General features: G+C 39.9%; 1 protein-coding gene across 1 annotated transcript in view; it reads right to left on the bottom strand.

The window, feature by feature from the left end:
• NOX3 (NADPH oxidase 3) overlaps positions 1-17,711 on the bottom strand; it is a 39,878-nt gene that overhangs the window by 13,244 nt on the left and 8,923 nt on the right. Inside the window, exons 5-9 of the mRNA XM_058020877.1 lie at positions 14,332-14,477; positions 11,094-11,275; positions 7,813-7,942; positions 4,597-4,689; positions 3,272-3,525 (exon numbers count right to left, since the gene is read on the bottom strand). Of these exons, the coding sequence (XP_057876860.1) occupies positions 3,272-3,525; positions 4,597-4,689; positions 7,813-7,942; positions 11,094-11,275; positions 14,332-14,477 (805 nt within the window). The remainder of the gene's footprint in view (positions 1-3,271; positions 3,526-4,596; positions 4,690-7,812; positions 7,943-11,093; positions 11,276-14,331; positions 14,478-17,711) is intronic.

Here is a 17,711-nt window from a genome sequence, read left to right as displayed (position 1 = left end):
AGTGCCATTTAATCGCAAAGCAACTGTCTTCTCTGAAATGAGAGAACAAGAGCACCCATGTGGATTTGGGGCCTGGCCATCTATTTAAGCATGCAATTGCAATTTTCTGGCTTTCTTAAATGTGATTAGTCATATAATTGCATGTCCAAATTTAGCTGTGGAATTTGCATATTTAATTATGAATTACTGAAAAGCATCCTGTTTTAGAGCTTTATTTGTTATATTGTACATATCAAAGTAAAGAGGAACAGATTATATTAATCATTTTTAGAAGTTCTGTATTTGAGTTAAAGTAATAAAGGAGAAGGCAAGAAAAAGGTCATCATATGCAAGAGAACTACTGTTTTCTCAGCTCTTTCTGAAAAAGCAGTATTTCAGGAATACATTTTTGGCATAATACTGTACTTAGTATCTGATGTAAAGGCAAAAATGTGTAAGGAGACATGCTTGTTGATATTACTGCCTCCTGTAATCAATGTTGCTGATGCCAAGAAATTAATTTTGGTCAAAATTAGAGATGAGAAAGATTGTTGAATAATCAGATTCATTCCTTTAGCTACATGAAATGTAAATACACACAGTACTTTGGAGTGTTCTTTCCAGCCCTGTCTTCATACAACATACAGGCTTGGAAGATGGTTTCACCAACACCCAGTCCTTAGGAAAAAAATGGTTTTTTCTTACTTTTAGATTTTCTGTTGTTTTGTGCTCTTTACTGCATGAATCATCCTTAAAATATATCCTTAAATAGTACAAACAAATAGGCACACATAATTAAAATTAAGTGTTTTAACAGGAAGAGAAAGGGGGATCCCCAAGCAATGCTACGCACAAATATAGGGACACAATGTATCTCAAACCTTGTTGTTACTTTTTTAAAAGTCCTAACAAACATTCACCATTTTATTTCAATATTCAAAATGCAAGTGCAGTAGCAAACAAAACAGCTTCTCTGGCATAATTGCTAGAAATCTGACCCTAGACATAAAGAATTGTTTTGTTTTTTTTTTTTTTTAATATGTACAATTATTTAGATTATTGCCCAATCCAGTATTTTTTGAGCACTCAAAAATTCCTGCAAAATATGGTTAATTTATGGTATATAACTATAGTGCCTAAGAACAGCTTTCAGATAAGCCTTCTATGTAGTTCAATGTGAGGCTGGAAGCAATTCTCATTGTTGTCAGCAGATTGGGGAAAAATTGATCTGGAAAAAATTTCAAGGATTCTCTAGTCTGTTGCTGTGCTATAAGACAGGTTCAATTATTTCTGAATCATCCCTTGAAGAGATTTGTCTTGTCAGTCTGCTCCTAAATCCTCAGGTGACAGAGATCCCATCATTGCTTTGAATGCTTTACTCAGCCACTGCTTTACAGCTGAGCCAAACACAAAGCCTCAGAGAAGCAGGGAGGAGAAAGAGGAGAAGGAAAACTGAGCTATGCAACTCATTAATTTGATCTAGACAGAGTGGACAAAGGTAGGACGATAGTAAACAAAGAGCCAAAAAATATTACAACGTGTTTGCCAAAGAGATGCAGAAAACAGGGCTATGGACTTTCTTACTGTGGTTTGGATTGTCCATATTCTTCCTATCCATTTCCTTAGAAAAGAAATTAGATTCATGGGGAAGGCAGGAGAAATATTTAGTTTTGAAAGGTATTATTAACAGATTCTGTGATTATTTTTAGAATTTAAGCATTTGCTGATCAGCTTGATGATTGTCTAGTACTCCTGACTGTGAAAGCAGTTAGATTTTGGGGCAGTGTATTAAACCAGCAATTAAGTCAGCCAAAATCCTGAAGAGACATAACATGGAACTTAATTATTTTCACACTAATAGACTATTCTATGATTTCAGCTCCCAAATTTTTCAGAAGTCACAATTGTCTTTGCTACCTATATATAGGTATGAACATTTACTTAATCCTCTTTAACTAATTGAAAACCACACATTTTATTCTTAACCCTACCTTATTATTCAGTTGCTCTGTCTTCTGCACAGAAGGTTATTTTTTAATATAGTCACCAATTTGGTGTATAACTTTAGATATTGAAACTATGAAAAAGACCTGTTTTTTGTTTTATTGCTAGTTTAACTATTGAAATATTCTTTTTAGTACATTGCAAGAAAGAAACTGAAGGATGCCATTAGGCACCCTAATGAGATTAAAAAGAGGAGTGTTTATATATGACAATACTGTTAATTTCAACCTTGCATTGTGGCAAGCAACATTTGATAACTTTTTTTCTCTTCTTCATTTTTTACACTTGCTGTCAATCACTTTGAACAATTTTTGCTCCAGTTCTGCTGAAATGGCATACTTCTCATTCCATTTGACTTTAACAAAGGCACTGATTTCATTTCTAATTCTTATTAACTGATACAATGCAAGGACTGGACCAGATTTTCCTGTCTGCACCCAACCTCTAATAAAACTCTGCAGGCAGTGGTGTCTATGAGCTTTCCAGGGGGAAATCAGTCCCTGCAGTCCCAGGCCCTACACACTCCACTAGAATTTAAATGATCCTGTGCTGGGCTCTTCTTTGCTGAAAATCTCTCCTATTCCCACCAGCAGTGCAGAAGCAGAGCTACGTGGTTTGAATCCATTCAGTACAGAGCCAGATCCTTGGCTGGAGTAATTCAGGATGGCTCCTTTGACTTCAGAGGATCCCTGCCTGACTTGGAACAACAGAGAATCAACTTTTTGCTTGTATAAAGATGCCAAAAATACATAATCTGAACACAAATAACCTTTATAAAGTTTAGCATGGTTTGGAAAATAGAGACAAGATCAAAGGAGACAGTCAGAAAGAAGTAAGGTTTAGGCAGATGTTTCAGGGACCACAAAATATCTAAGTAACTGAAAGGGAAAAACTAGAATTTTTGGATATTAAGTGATGGGTACCATAAGCATAGAGGCACAAATCTAGCAGATATCTTCCAATGTAATTTATTAAACAACTCTCTTCCAAAATAGATATCTTTAGGTGTAGATATAGGTGTTAGAGATCCAGATAGAAGCAACAGAGATAAAGATATTGATATGGACTTTAAGTCTTGGATTAGTCATCACCTCCTCTTGGTAGCTTCTGGCCCTAGTTCATGCCTAGTAGTTTGTGGTGTTTTTTAGCATGTTCTATTCATGAATCCAAAACTACAATCTAATAATGTATCATAGAAACACAAGCAAAGTTAATTAAAGGTAAAATGTTAGCATTTACTTTAAAATGTAGAAATTACATTTTAAAATATGTTGTCTCTTATTCAAACCTTGGTAACATCCACAATTCCTTCAGAGCTTTTTCCTCTGCTCCAAAGGCCTTGAAGAGGGCTGCAGTCCAATCCCCAACGAGCCGTATGTGGACGCTGAAGTAATCCTCCTCGGGAGCTGAGGTGAGGGTGAAAGGGTGCCACTCCAGCTGTGAGACTGACGGGCACTGTAGGAATATATATTGGCCAGCTCCCATTTTAAAGCCGTGTTTCTTCATGTGGATCTCAAGGACTCCAGAGGAATGTGTCACTACCTAAAGAATGATAAAGGGACAAATTTTATTCTCATTCAGAATGGTAAATGTTTGTTTTCATTAGGTCACGGATATCCTAACCTGCATGTTTCAGTGTTATTTCCCAATGGCTTGAGAACATGTACAGTGTTGTATATATTGTTCATGTACAGAGATTGTAAAGTATGTACTGTGGTACAGTTTGACTTCTGAGTGCAAGATGCAGAGAAAAGGCTGTAACCATTCAACAATTTGTCAATTTTCTTGGTATTACCTGTGCATAATATAATTCTGATATAATTAGAATAATTCCTTAATTCCTAGTTTTGCTCTCATGTAACACTGATAACTCTGTGGGATTACAAATAAAAGGCACAGTGAGCTCAATTCTAATACACTTTTATAAAGAGGTAATCTCAGTTAAGCAGCAGTTTTGTACGTCACCCGTAATATACTGAGATTCTCAGATCACAGCCACTGTGTGAAATCAGCAGCAGGACTTATCCAACATCCTGTTCCCCTCACACAAGGTACACCTGTTCCTGATCCCTGGCATGACACACATGGACTCATTTGCTTCAGTAGCAACATCCTCAATCTATTCTGGTGTGATTTAAATAGTCCCTTGGCACAGAGATGGGGGAAATTGTTACAGTGGTATTAGTGGAGCTTTGACTATATATGCTAACTGATCGTGTAACCCTTCATCTCCTTGGAAGACTCCAGATTTTAAAGTAAAAACTGTGTGCTGCTACTGAAGTCAAAGTAGTCTCTGGCATTAACTGCAGTGGAACGTGGTTTTAGTTCATTAAAAAGGGAGACCACAAACAGATGTTTGTGATGTGGTGGTGTGAAGTCCGGTACTTCATTAATCAAGTTTGGTCCCATATGGAATATTCTTATGGATTTGCTATTGGAATAAATGCAAAATGTAAAATCAATACTTGGCTGAAAACATGGTAATGATTGAAAAGTTGCTGAAGCTAGGAGTGAAAAATGAGGTCCCTAATATAGAGAGGTTAACTAAAAACAATAAAAAACAATTGACATAAGGTTTTTTTTTTTTGCAGATATGCGAGCTATGTTACATACCTTAGTAATTATGACTTCCTGTCGAAATCTCCAAAATCTAACAATTCTTTCACAGATGTACAACACCATAGGACTTAAAACCCACTTCCAAGCCTGTAGAAAATTCCATATTAAAAAACAATGTTTATTTGAATGTCTACAAAAATACTTTGCTTTTCTGGTTTAAATCAGCTGGTAGCCTAAAATTAAATTACTTGATTTTCTGTGATTTTTGGTTTAACTTTCTTAAGAGAGTATTTGTGTTGCTGCTGTAGCTGTTCTGGCTTTGTTGTGGAAGAGACATATGGGACTCCCTCATAAACACAGTCCAAAAGCAGTGCTAATATCTCTCGGTGCTCTGGCCAAGAAGAGTCCCTTATAATGTTTTTCTATTAAAAGGTAAAGGATTAATCTATTTAGATGTGGTTTACATATAGTTGTAATTGGACCTGAAGGTGTATGGATGTGTACAGTTATACAATATTACCCATAGACTTACCTTTTTTTTTTTTTTGCCCAAAGTCTAAAGTATTTCAAAGCAGGCAGATAGGAGCAGCTGTTATGGTCAGCTGTGAGTTTTCTGATGGTGTATGAGAAAACGTTAAGTCCCGAATACTCAATTAGAGAAATGGGATACATTTCCATTTAATCCATTAGTCAACTCTTTTTCAATAAATGGGGATTTTTTTGATCTGGGGTACTGAGTTGGTCATACTTTTAAGTATAGCAGATGATTGCTGTGCTTGTACTTGCTAATCCTATGTACTGATCCGTAACAATCAGAGATACTTGGCTATTCTAGTATACGAACTGATCATTTCACTGAGTTGCACTGATAGCTAAGATAATTAGATATAATTGAATCTTCATGATTTAAAAAGAATGTGGGGTTTTTTTCCCAGGAAGAGACACTGCTTTATTTCCACTTTCGGTAATTACACTGCTTATTCTAGCAAACGGGATACTCCACAATCATGTGGCTTTTAAAATTGCCAAAGAGTAACTTTACTTGCTGAAACATTGACTTTGCTCCACAAGCTGGGTAGCGAGGGTTATAAAGTATCTTTTATGAGAAGCAAGCCATAAAATTATGTGACTTCCTTAGAAAGCGCTAAGAGGATGGAGAGGCAATTTCCCAAGGTTAATTCTTGAAAATTAAATTAAAAAAAAATAAAAAGAAAACAGGATTTAATAATGGGAAGAAACCAGCATAAGCCAGAAGATTCTCAGCTAAAGCAGAAACTCAACACATCCGCTGTCCCTAAATACTACAGGTGTCTGTGCGCAGTGGGTAATCTCATGTCTTGAATGCATTTGCATATATCAAGGCACAATAATGATGAGATCTGTTTTTCCTCCCTTCCATTTGTGCTACCTGTAAATAAAAGCATGTGACAGGAATGATAAGGTTGCAGGCTACCCTGGGTGAGAGCTCAGCTGGGATTTTAAATGTGCCATCACTCCAGGGCAACGGAGCACTCAATCCAAAATGTCTCTTGGCTGGGCTGGGACAATGGAGCATCCACCACGGGCTCCTAAGCTACATGGCTCCTGGCTGGCTAATCAGGGCATCAGTATTCTTGCCCAGGCAGTGTTTCCTCCTGCAATGAGAATGAACTGACACAGGGCAGCGATGACGCAGGTGAGGCTGTGAGGACAAAAGTCCAGACGCCTTGGGTGCAAGGGAAGTGCTCCATCATCCTCAGCAGAAGCCAGACTGGGCTGCTGCCTCCCTGCCGAAATACGGAGCAGGGGAGCAGGTGTGGTGGGACTGAGAGAGGGCCCTGTCGTGGGGGCTAGTGGTCACTTCACAGTGCCCCAGCCGTGCACAAGGCTGTCCCCTCCCTGCTCCAAGGCTGTCCCACCTGTGCCAGCCCCTGCCAGCGCTGCACAAACCTCTCCATGGCTTTTTGGCCTCTGAGTGAATCTGTGCTGTTTGTCAGTGGTGTCTAGCAGGTATCACACCATAGCACATTACACACCCAGCAAGGCACTGTTCATATAGATGATCTATATGCCATATGGTATTATCACAATTCATTTAAAGTAATGTGACTTTGCAAGTATGGCCCTGGGTAGGCAGGAAAGTGTGACAAAATAGGTTTAACACAGAGAAGTGGAAGTTCTTTCCAGTTAGTTTTATGATAATGAATGTCAAGGCATGCTGTTGGAAGCAAGCTTGTGTCTGTATTCATGGTGTGTAGCCATGTATTGATTTTTATGGTGACATTGTAGCTGAAATTTTTAGAGAGGCATTCATTTTCTCATTAATATGCAGGTTGGATAGTGGCTAACAATAGTTTAGTTTAAGAAAAATCTATGTCAGCCATTAAAAGAGCTACCAGACACTGAATGCTAATTTTTCTCCTTTAGGATTTCCTTTGGTATGTTTTTTTTCTTTTTGGAAGAAACAACAGAAACTTGCATATGAGCAACCTAAATCTTGAGCTAAAAATGTTAAATGATTTTGTTTGTATGCAAGACATCTGACATACTGTACAAGTCTGCTACTTAATTACCCCCTGTGGATTTGCAATCTTGTTCTAGCAAAATCACCCTTCCGTGGGACGTTTTTCCTGCCTTTTGCCTTTCCCTTTCATAATTCATTGTTTCAAATTCTCTCCTTTTTACCTAACTTAAGACATCAAGACTGGACAGTATGAAGTGTGTGCCCCAAAGCAAGGACATGATTTTCTCTGCACCTTATTCTCCCTTGGTATTTAAACTACCCATGCTAAAGTACTGTTAGTTAAAATAATAATATTAATTTGCATCCCTAGCTTTACAGGTCTATTGTATTTTCTGTATTTTCTCTACCCTCGTAAGGTTTTCACTTGGAGGCTATCTTTGTGCAATGAGCACATCAAGCATATTTGGGATACTGAATTATTAAAAAAAAGTATACAACAGATCAGAGAGAGTACAATTTTGATATTCATACCCTTCAAAGAAAGTGTTAGTGTTTTCTAACTAAAGGACCTTCCAGAAATAAAAAGACAAAATTTTGCTGTTAATGACACCAAAATTCGAGTATACAAAACTCTTCACCTGCACTGATTACAGAGGAGTTTGGGAGCACTATCTTAGTGCACAGGAAGAGATCCTTGAAAAGGAATGTGGAGCTACTCTCTAAACACAACACTAAGTGCCAGTCACCTCAGCCCCCTGCTCCCTAAGACATCTGGCCTCCCAAGAAGGGACAATATGTTAAAAGCAGAAGACAAACATCACTCTTACCACAGGTTTGTTGCCAGAGAACTCTGGCAAAGGGCACTGAGTGGCGTTCTCCCATTCCCAGTAGTGATCTTTACAGTAGGTGACGTTGTGAAGCAGCAGACTCTGGGGTGTCTGACCTCGGACAAGCTGACTGAAAACAAAAAGGTTCATCAATGATGTGTTTCTTTCCAAGGTTTCTGTGTTTGTCTAGGTTTTGCAGTCATAATCAAATGCCGGTTCTGAGATAAATGAAAGTTTGAGAATTGGCCATTTCATTTCAAACCTGTTCTGCTCTCATGTTCAAATTATCTTTCCTTTAGTTTGCAGTGACTATTTTTGACCAAAGGCAAGAAGTGTGCTGTAGTATTTGTGTCCATCAGTGCAGCTGAAATGGAGAGAGCCCTTGCATAGAAAATGTGCATTTTACTGTATATGGCAAAATTTGATTTCCAAGTTCTTTGGAGGAGGCTCTTTGACTCCTCTGTATTTGAGCATCTGGGAGTGTTTAGTAAAGTGATAAAATTTAATAGTGACAGACCTTTTCTTTCCTTTACTGCTTTCTAAATGTATTTTTAAAAGCTATGAATAAAGTTGGAGGAGTGTAATTAAATGTATAATCTCTAAATACACTAAATTCTAGCATGCTTAATTCTGAGAATGTTAATGATCTGAATTTTAAAAAATATATCAGTCCTGACTGTTCAGTTTATATGTGTTTCACCTGGTGTGTTGATTATGGGCAGAGAAGGAAGATTTTTATGGGGAAATCCTGTTTGTTTCATATTGTTTCTCTGAGTTTTTCCTTCCACACTTAGCTAGCCTCTGATGCCTGTTCAGACAGAAAGAAAAGGAGTTAGTTTTGAGCGGGGTTTGTGCAGCCACCTGGGAAGGAGGAAGAAGTGGAAGGGGAATGAAACCTGGGGGTTTGACTCTTTTTCCATTAGCAGGGGTTGTTCTGGGGCAGGAGGAAGCTCTCTTGCAGAGCACTCCCAGCCTGGAGCAAGCAGAATGCTCATTGAATGGTATTGACAGGGTTCTTCAGCCAGTGCCCCAGTTCTGGGGCAATTTCTGGCTGAGCAGTGCTGGTCAGCTGGCTAGAGAGAGGGAGCTTACAAAGGTTTCAAAGGGTTCATTAGAGTTGTTTGAAGTTAGATTCTAAAAGTTTTGCCAGAGAGGGAGGGGGGCATTTTAATCAGCCCAGCATAAAGTCTATAGTGTTTGCTTGCAGCTCTGTGTCTGTAAAATGGGACTAATTAATTGGGCCAACTTCAGGAACACTTAAAGCCAAACTGGATGTGGCAACTCTCAAACCACAGGGGAAGAGGTGGGGAAAGTAACACACCACAAACCATTACACTGGCCTGTTCCCTGCCTCATGATGAAGCTTCCATGTACCTCCAGAGAGCAGGCACATGCACACACTGCCATGGGCCAGGAAGTTCCACTCTCTCGAAGAATCCTGGTCTGTACATACTTTAGTGGTGGGCAATAGCATCTGAATATTTTATGAAATAGACATAAAAAGTGTATTATGATCACAAGGACAGGCTGGTAGGGGTTTTAGCAACCTGGTCTAGTGGGAGGTGTCCTTTCCCATGGCAGGGGTGCTGGAACTAGATGGTCATTAATGTTCTTTCCAGCACAAACCATTCTGTGATTCTGTGAACACCAAATGACTGCCCTTGGATCCAAAAATCTTAACTACAGCTTGCGGCTATGTGCACACAAGCTAGCCAGCAGGAAAAGATCCATGGAGCAAAGCAATCTTTGTTGAGGGCCCTTCACAGGACATTGTTGAGGGCTACCTATTGTCGCAGATATTTTTTCACAGAAATCCTTTCTTTCAGATTTCTGCGTCTTCTGGAAGGCAGAGGCCTCAGAAGAGAATGTAAACAATTGTTATCAGCTGCTGTGGAATGCAATAGGATGCACCTGATTGGCTCATGTTCCTATGTTTATAATTAAGGGCCAATCACAAAGTGCAAGCTAGGGACAGAGTCCCTGGACACAACTTTGTTATAGATTCATTCTTTCTATTCTTAGCTCAGCAGCAGCTCTGCAAACTTCTCTCTTTATTCTATTTAGTATAGTTATAATGTATTATATATCATATATCAATAAATCCAGCCTTCTGATCAAGAAACAAGATTCCATCTCTCTCTCACCCTCAGCGACCCCATGCAGGGTGCCGTAATAACCTATGGCTTAGGACCAGGTCTGGCTTGGTCCTGTGAATGGATCACTTGTTAGCTCCTGGAACACAGCAATGTGTTTCTGTCACTGAATTTCCACCCCAAACACTGGTTGTGCAGCCAGGGACTGTACCTTGGTATGAGCCAAGTCCAGGAGGTGAGGAAAAGCATGAGATTTACCTCAAAACTTCACTCCCTGAATGAAAATGTGAATGTAGATTAACATGAATGCCATCACACATAATGAGAAAAGGAAGTGGAGGATAGCACACAAGGGAGAAGATGATGCCAATGGAGCTGGAAACAGAAGATGGAAGTGTTTTCAGCTCTAAGCACCTTGCTGCTCTCACTCTGCATTGACAGAGGATTTATCAGTCCCTGAGCTTCTCAGAGAAGGTCCCATGCATCTGCTCTCCCTCACTGTAAGAACCAGAATCCTCTACTAAGAGGACAGACCTTTCTTTTGTGCTGAGGGACAGGGAGAGAAACAGCAACCAGGTAGTCTCTCTGTCCATGAAAGTTATCTGGCTGGGCTAGTCATGAGCCTGACTTGTTTGTTACTGTAGTGCTTTAAACCTGATTTGTAGTATAGTACCTAGCACTGGTACAGAGTATGTCTGTATGGTGAAGAAATTTGGGGTTCTGGTCCCTGCAGAGAAAGGTCAAAATCACTTTACATTTATGGAGGGAGAAGAGAATGGCCACAGAGACACCTACCATAGGGTAGATGACATGGTGAAAGCTTCTCAAGCTTTTACAAGGTCTCTTGAAAAATGCCTAACAAGAGCTATGAGCATAAGGTCCATCCCTTACTAATTTGAACCTACAAAGTTTTGATTCCTGATCATTAATGTCCCCAGTTCCCAAGCATGAAAGTTCATTCATTGATAAGGTACAGGTTGTAAGGTGGTAGAAGAGTGGCTGAATAAACTGAAGGATGCTTTAATTCCTCAGAAAAGGGATATATTTTAATTTCAGGATGTTTTCATTTTGTAATCTCACCAAAGATCCCAGCAGTTTGTTAGTTGAAAAGCATGGGATTGTGGATTTGGATGGTGTTTCATCTCAAACTGTGTACATATACCCCATGTAGTTTACACAAACACTTACCCCATACCATGGACTATTAAACCAATGAAGAAAACCACAAAGAGGTGGTGGGTGTACCAGAAAACCTCATAGCATGACTTTCTGATGAGCTCAGTGGACGAAGTCATGATCAGAATTAAAGCCACAGTTATCACAACTCCAGTTATTCCAGCTATTGTGGTCAGTACTTCTCCTGTTGTGTTCTAGAATAAGAATACATTGTTAATATTAGTATTATTAGTCAGTATTGTTATGAATTATTTTTATTACTATTTCTATTACTTTTATTATTGTTACTGTTTTTGCTATTACATCTAAAGCCAAAATCTTCAGCACAGGAACAAAACCAGAACAAGACATGGAGGCAAGACAATCCTTCATTTTACCACAGAATGGCATTGAAAGACATCCCTCTGTTCCATTTCTACTCAGGCTTTTTCCAAACAGATATTTAAATATTTGCTGCCACTTATCTGTTTCAGGGATTGAAAGGAAGAAATTAGATAGTCTCGTTTGTACTTTGATCAATTTTACTTACTTGCCCACATAATGAAAATGTGTCATGAATAAAGAAAAATTATTAGAGAAATGAAGAGATCAAACCTAGAAGTCTAATAAAGAAAACAGCACTAGAAACCAGCTTATTTTTGTGAAGTGATAATGTGAGGTGCTAAGCACCTGCAACTGTAAAAGTGTGGAACTCTTTTGTGCTTACTTTACTTCAAAGTTTGTGGGGCTGTAGAAGGCCTGAAATGGTACACAAAGATGTCATACTCTCATTTACCTAAAAATATATCTTGTTTACCTGTTCCTTACATTTATATGGAGATACACTGCATAATACTTGGGTTTACTTTTAAAAATACATATTTATATTAACATTTTTATACTTGTCAAAGAATAAACATTAATATGCTGGGCTGGAACATGTTCTTTCTTGTTCATGAATCACAGATGTCAACACAGGTCTGGTATATCTGTGTAAACCCACCAAAATAAACTGAAGTGAGAGTGAAGATGTATTTTGAACACAACTGTCAGATGTTGATTGCAGTTATAAAGTGCAAATCGTGAAGAACAGCAGTAAAACTCTCACACTAAAGATGAGAATCAAGCTAAATATGCCATCAGATTGTAAATGAAGTCCCCATTTGGCCTACAAAGCATGTATATCTGTTTTCCCAGTGCTGATGCACAGGAATGAAGGAGCTCAGCACATCTTCTGGATCCTGATTTGGTTCTACAGCTTAATACACTAGGAGATAAAAAAACAACCCTCTATTGTATTTGTAAAGTGCACTCATTTGATATGGAAATCCTAGAGGTGATAAAATTCCACAATGCCATTTTTGCAGTCACTTTTTACAGTAAAATCATCCTTTCAAATGCTCACACTTGACAGCACACAGTACATTTTCAAATGGGTACCTGTGAAGAGCGTGTTCAGATCCTCTTACATATTAACAGGATTGATCTAGGTGATATTTTGAACATTTCCACTACAGTGGCTAGTTTGGATATTGAGATGAAAAAAAGCAAAATGTCAAAGACAGTACATTGCTTCAATGGCAGTAGGATAACACTGAAAAGAAAGCCTGAATTGTTGATCTCAGAACTTTCTTCTCTGAAGTTAGAAACAATCTTTTGTTTGCTTCCCTTCATAATTTATTAATTCTGAGTTTAGCTGAGTTTAGTGATAAAAGAAACATAAATATTAGAGGTTAGAGTAAAATCTAGGCTGCAAATTGAAAGGTAATTGTGAAGTGTATTGCTGTGAGAAATTTGAGAAAGAATCTCAAAATATCCTAACCTCCTTCCTCAAGGGTATTTAGGATCTTAATGCTAATTAGAGGCCTACCTCACAATTATATCACTATGGGAATGATTAGTGGAGAAAGAAAATGCTTACTGAAAAATGGTAAGGTCCTGTTCAGAGCTGGGAGCTTTGTTCTGCTCCTGGGGAGCACCTCATGGCCATGCAATGGAAGTGGTCACTGAGTGTACTGAAGGACTGGGAAGCTGAGCCCTTGGCTTGCTGTCCTGTTCCGATGAGCCTGACTGCTTTGTCAACACTAACATGAAGACTTTAGCCTTCATACCACTGACTGCATCAATTGGCTTCAAATTTGAAATGGGTTATTTGTTTATTTCAAAAGATGAAAACCCCATGCTATCTAAACTGGAAAGGAAGTAAGAAAAAGCAGGATAAGCCTTGCAGCTTAAAAGCACTGTTGAATCCCATCAATGGTTCTCCGGTCATCCTCTCACTTGGGTTCTTGTTCCAGTGGAGCACATCACTGTTCCAAAGAGCACCAATCCATGGTGTTCAGGCAGTCCTTACTCCATGCTGACTGTATGGGCATTTTCTAAAGAGCAGAGCAATATACATAGGAGTCTCACCAAGGCCAGTTCAGCCCTGGAATATGTAACTATGAAACAGGATACACAAGGAAACATCCAGCATAAATGTGATGTGTGCTACAATGGAATGTGGGGGAAAAAAGGCTGATTAACTTTTGCATGGTTTACATGCCTCCTCTGCACGTTCAGCTTCTCTTTATGCTATGAATATCTTAAGGGAAAGCTCATAATGTTGTTGTGGCTTATCCAAGAGAGTGGACAGGGGGCACAGTCACTTTTTTCCCCAAAACAAGCATAACCACTTATGGGTTGAGGATCTTTTATCTCTGCTAGTCCGTGAAAAGCACATAGCAGCTCTAGATTCCCCCTGCACTGCCCCCTGTGTGCAGCAACCCCCTGGATGGTTTTGAAGGTGCTCTTCCCTGAGCAGCCACAGTTGACATGTCATGAGGCAGGATCAGCCCCCAGATCGGGAAGGTGCTACACCACCATGGGGAGAGACAAATAGCAAATGCAAAAGCAATTGCGATGTGCTGCTGCTGTTTGGTTATTTTTCTTTCTAAAAAGAAGTTTTACTTGTTCCCTGTATTGATAGCTTAGTTTTTGGGTTTTTAAAAATTCTTTGCAGGTTTATTTAATTGCCTACTCTTCACAACACTCCTTATCCTCCCCCCACCAGCTGTCTCCTGACAAACTAATTAAAATACTATAGACATTTCTTTGAGCTTAGTAACCTGAAAATTGCAGCTCTGAGTAAGTGTTTTCAGCTGAAATTGAGGTTAACCTTTGGCAGCACCTTCTCGCTCTGGTTAAAAGGCTTTGAAATACAGTTTTACTGGCAATAGAATCCACAGAGGAAAACTTTTTAGATGAGGAAACCTCAAAAGTGACATCTTACTGTTTCATAGGTCCTGATTGGGTTCAAGTAGCTTTCATTTGGGCTCTTGCCAAGACCAGAAAGTTTATTCCGTAACTCGCCAGCTTCTTTTGACTGGCTGGAATGATAGCGCTCGATGTTGATGGAGTGGGCAACAATATGGATGGCTGCAGGAGAGAAAGAGTGGTGTGAAATTACAGCACACTTGTATGTGCCCACAGTGCCAGAAGGAACTTCATTACTCACACTGTGCACTATCTGAAAAGCTCAGGCATAAATTGAGAGTTTTGCATGGATTAAGCTGACAATAAAAAAGAGAATTTTATCAACTGCATGTCTAATATGAAGTGACTGCTTCACAGTAGAGAGGATAGGAGCAGCAGCAGCCTCACCTCCCAGTTTTACAGTCAAGTGCCCTGCAGTCTTCAGTGTCATCAAAGGAGGACATCTTGAGAGTTGATATAAAGGTGTACCCCTCTGGCTTTAAATTGTTCAAAATTAGTTAAATTCATTAAAATTTCTATTTTTAGTTAATATACTAGGATGTGCCATGGTTTACCCTTGCTACACAGGACACTAAGTTGACTAGTTTAGGCAAGTTTGCAACTTGCACCAGAGACGCTTTTAAAATCTGTCCCCTATGAACAAGCAGCTGTAGCATTACTTTATGCAGGTGGAGCCTGGGGAAGCCACAGGAACTATGATTTAAAGGGAGAAGAGCAAATCTCAGTGTTAGATCTGATTTGTCCAGAGTATCACATATCGCCTCTACTTCTGGCCTGCCCCCAAAAGGTACATGAAATGGTCAGTTTAGAAAAATTCATTAGCTTGAAGTAAAAAAATCCCCTGTAACTATTTTCTTGGGTGGAAAGAGTATCATTTCAAGAGCAGAAAAGGAAGGACTTTGTTTTATTATTGGCTTACATAGATAAAGTTGTAATCAAGCTAGGTGCAGGGTTTCATTTTTCAATATGAGAGATTCTCAAATCCATTACATGCAAGTTGTAATTAATGCAAGATATTAAATGCCAAAGGATGAAAAAATGACAATGAAAGATAATTATATGTTTACAGCACAGCTATTTCTAGCTTTTATAATTAGCTTCCTGTTATCATCTCTCCTTCAGTGGTTATCTGTTTCTGTCCCTGACCATTTAAAAAACCTTTCTAAAAGGCAGTATTTGTAGTAAACCAAATATTTTTCTTCTCTGAAAAATAGTCTCCTAAAATTTTTTCTATTTTCTCTTCTCTTCTCTTCTCTTCTCTTCTCTTCTCTTCTCTTCTCTTCTCTTCTCTTCTCTTCTCTTCTCTTCTCTTCTCTTCTCTTCTCTTCTCTTCTCTTCTCTTCTCTTCTCTTCTCTTCTCTTCTCTTCTCTTCTCTTCTCTTCTCTTCTCTTCTCTTCTCTCCTCTCCTCTCCTCTCCTCTCCTCTCCTCTCCTCTCCTCTCCTCTCCTCTCCTCTCCTCTCCTCTCCTCTCCTCTCCTCTCCTCTCCTCTCCTCTCCTCTCCTCTCCTCTCCTCTCCTCTCCTCTCCTCTCCTCTCCTCTCCTCTCCTCTCCTCTCCTCTCCTCTCCTCTCCTCTCCTCTCCTCTCCTCTCCTCTCCTCTCCTCTCCTCTCCTCTCCTCTCCTCTCCTCTCCTCTCCTCTCCTCTCCTCTCCTCTCCTCTCCTCTCCTCTCCTCTCCTCTCCTCTCCTCTCCTCTCCTCTCCTCTCCTCTCCTCTCCTCTCCTCTCCTCTCCTCTCCTCTCCTCTCCTCTCCTCTCCTCTCCTCTCCTCTCCTCTCCTCTCCTCTCCTCTCCTCTCCTCTCCTCTCCTCTCCTCTCCTCTCCTCTCCTCTCCTCTCCTCTCCTCTCCTCTCCTCTCCTCTCCTCTCCTCTCCTCTCCTCTCCTCTCCTCTCCTCTCCTCTCCTCTCCTCTCCTCTCCTCTCCTCTCCTCTCCTCTCCTCTCCTTTTTCTCCCTTTGTTTTAATTGTGACTATGTGGATGAAAATAATGTTTTGCTATACTACTCAGTGTTTAATCATAGATGTAAATGAAGGATTAAATGCATAAGGACCTTCATATTGTTGGTTACTTATGAGCCCACTCAGTGGACTCACTCACTCCACATGCTGGAGTGCAGCTCCTCTTCAGCACCTGGGGAGAGCTGTGTCCATGGAAGCATGAGCTAAAGTAAGATGCTGGCCATGGAAATGGTTAAAGCAGCCAGTGCAAGAAGGTAAAACATTGCCCCAACAGTAAGTTATCCCAAGTGTCCACACTGGAGACAGGCTATTTTCACTCTGTACTTCTGAGGTGATCCTTCTAGAGCAGTAGATGTGCTGTGGTTGGTTGATTATCAGGATGCACGTAATTCAAAATGTAATGTTAACTTAGGGACTCCCCCCGCCACTTCTTGACACCTCATTGCCTCATGCTTAGATATTCACTGGGAGATGAAAGACCTATTTAAAAATCCCTGTTACATTAAATTTAAAGTAAGGCTTTAAACCAAATCACATGTCCTAGTAGCTGGGTTGACTGGTTATTCTCTTTTGAGCTGTCTCTTGATGAAGCCCTTAATAAAAAATAGTTCAATATTTATTGACATAGGTATCCCAGGTGAGTATCCTGAGCACCCAAACTGCAAAATCAACCTCCCATTTCTCCTGAATCTTTGTCCCAATGAATAATAAATTATTTGTACAAGCTGGAATAGCTTCAGCAGGATGGAGACCGAATCCAAATTGGTATGAACTGCAGAGAGATAAAGTGAGCCTGGAAATTAGAAGACAGTTTCAAGCCATCAAAGGAATGAGACTCTAAAATAACCTTTTGATAAACGGGATAATGGGATCAAGCAATCTAAGCAGCTTTCAGCCCAAGGTTGGTCATTTTATGAAATGGTGTGCATGACATGACTGTGAGCATCAGAGGGTGTTGGACTCTGGCCTAGCGTGTTCTGCACGTGTTGTTATGGGTTAGTGCTGCATGTGAAACAGCCTTGCCAGCATCAGGTGAAAGATGCTTCCTGCAGCCTGTGCACGAGGGTGTGCTCCCAGCACCCCAGCAGTGCTGGGATCACTGGAAGGAAGGAACACTGGACCACAAGCAGCAAATGAGATGTGTGGATTTAAACTATCAAAACCCAAGAGCCCAAGCTCTGAGCTGGATGGTTTAGGTGGCAGCTGTGTGGGGGCTGTGGCAATCTGTTCCCCAGTGTACAACTGATGCATAAGCAGTATATAAACACTGTTTATATATTTGAGTGTAACAGCACATTTAAGTGCTGAGTAGCAAGGGGGGAACTGTTCCTACAAGGGGCATTCAGAACAGATGTGTTGGCCTGGTAAGGATGCTATCTGATCCAGCTGGAGGGGAACCAAGTCGCTGTTTGATGAGGACCTGATTTCTTTGACATCT

This window comes from Melospiza georgiana, chromosome 3, assembly GCF_028018845.1.
Source record: "Melospiza georgiana isolate bMelGeo1 chromosome 3, bMelGeo1.pri, whole genome shotgun sequence".
Classification (NCBI taxonomy): domain Eukaryota; kingdom Metazoa; phylum Chordata; class Aves; order Passeriformes; family Passerellidae; genus Melospiza; species Melospiza georgiana.
The sequence above is the reverse complement of the archived record's forward strand: the minus strand, read 5'-3'. Positions and strand labels throughout refer to the sequence as shown.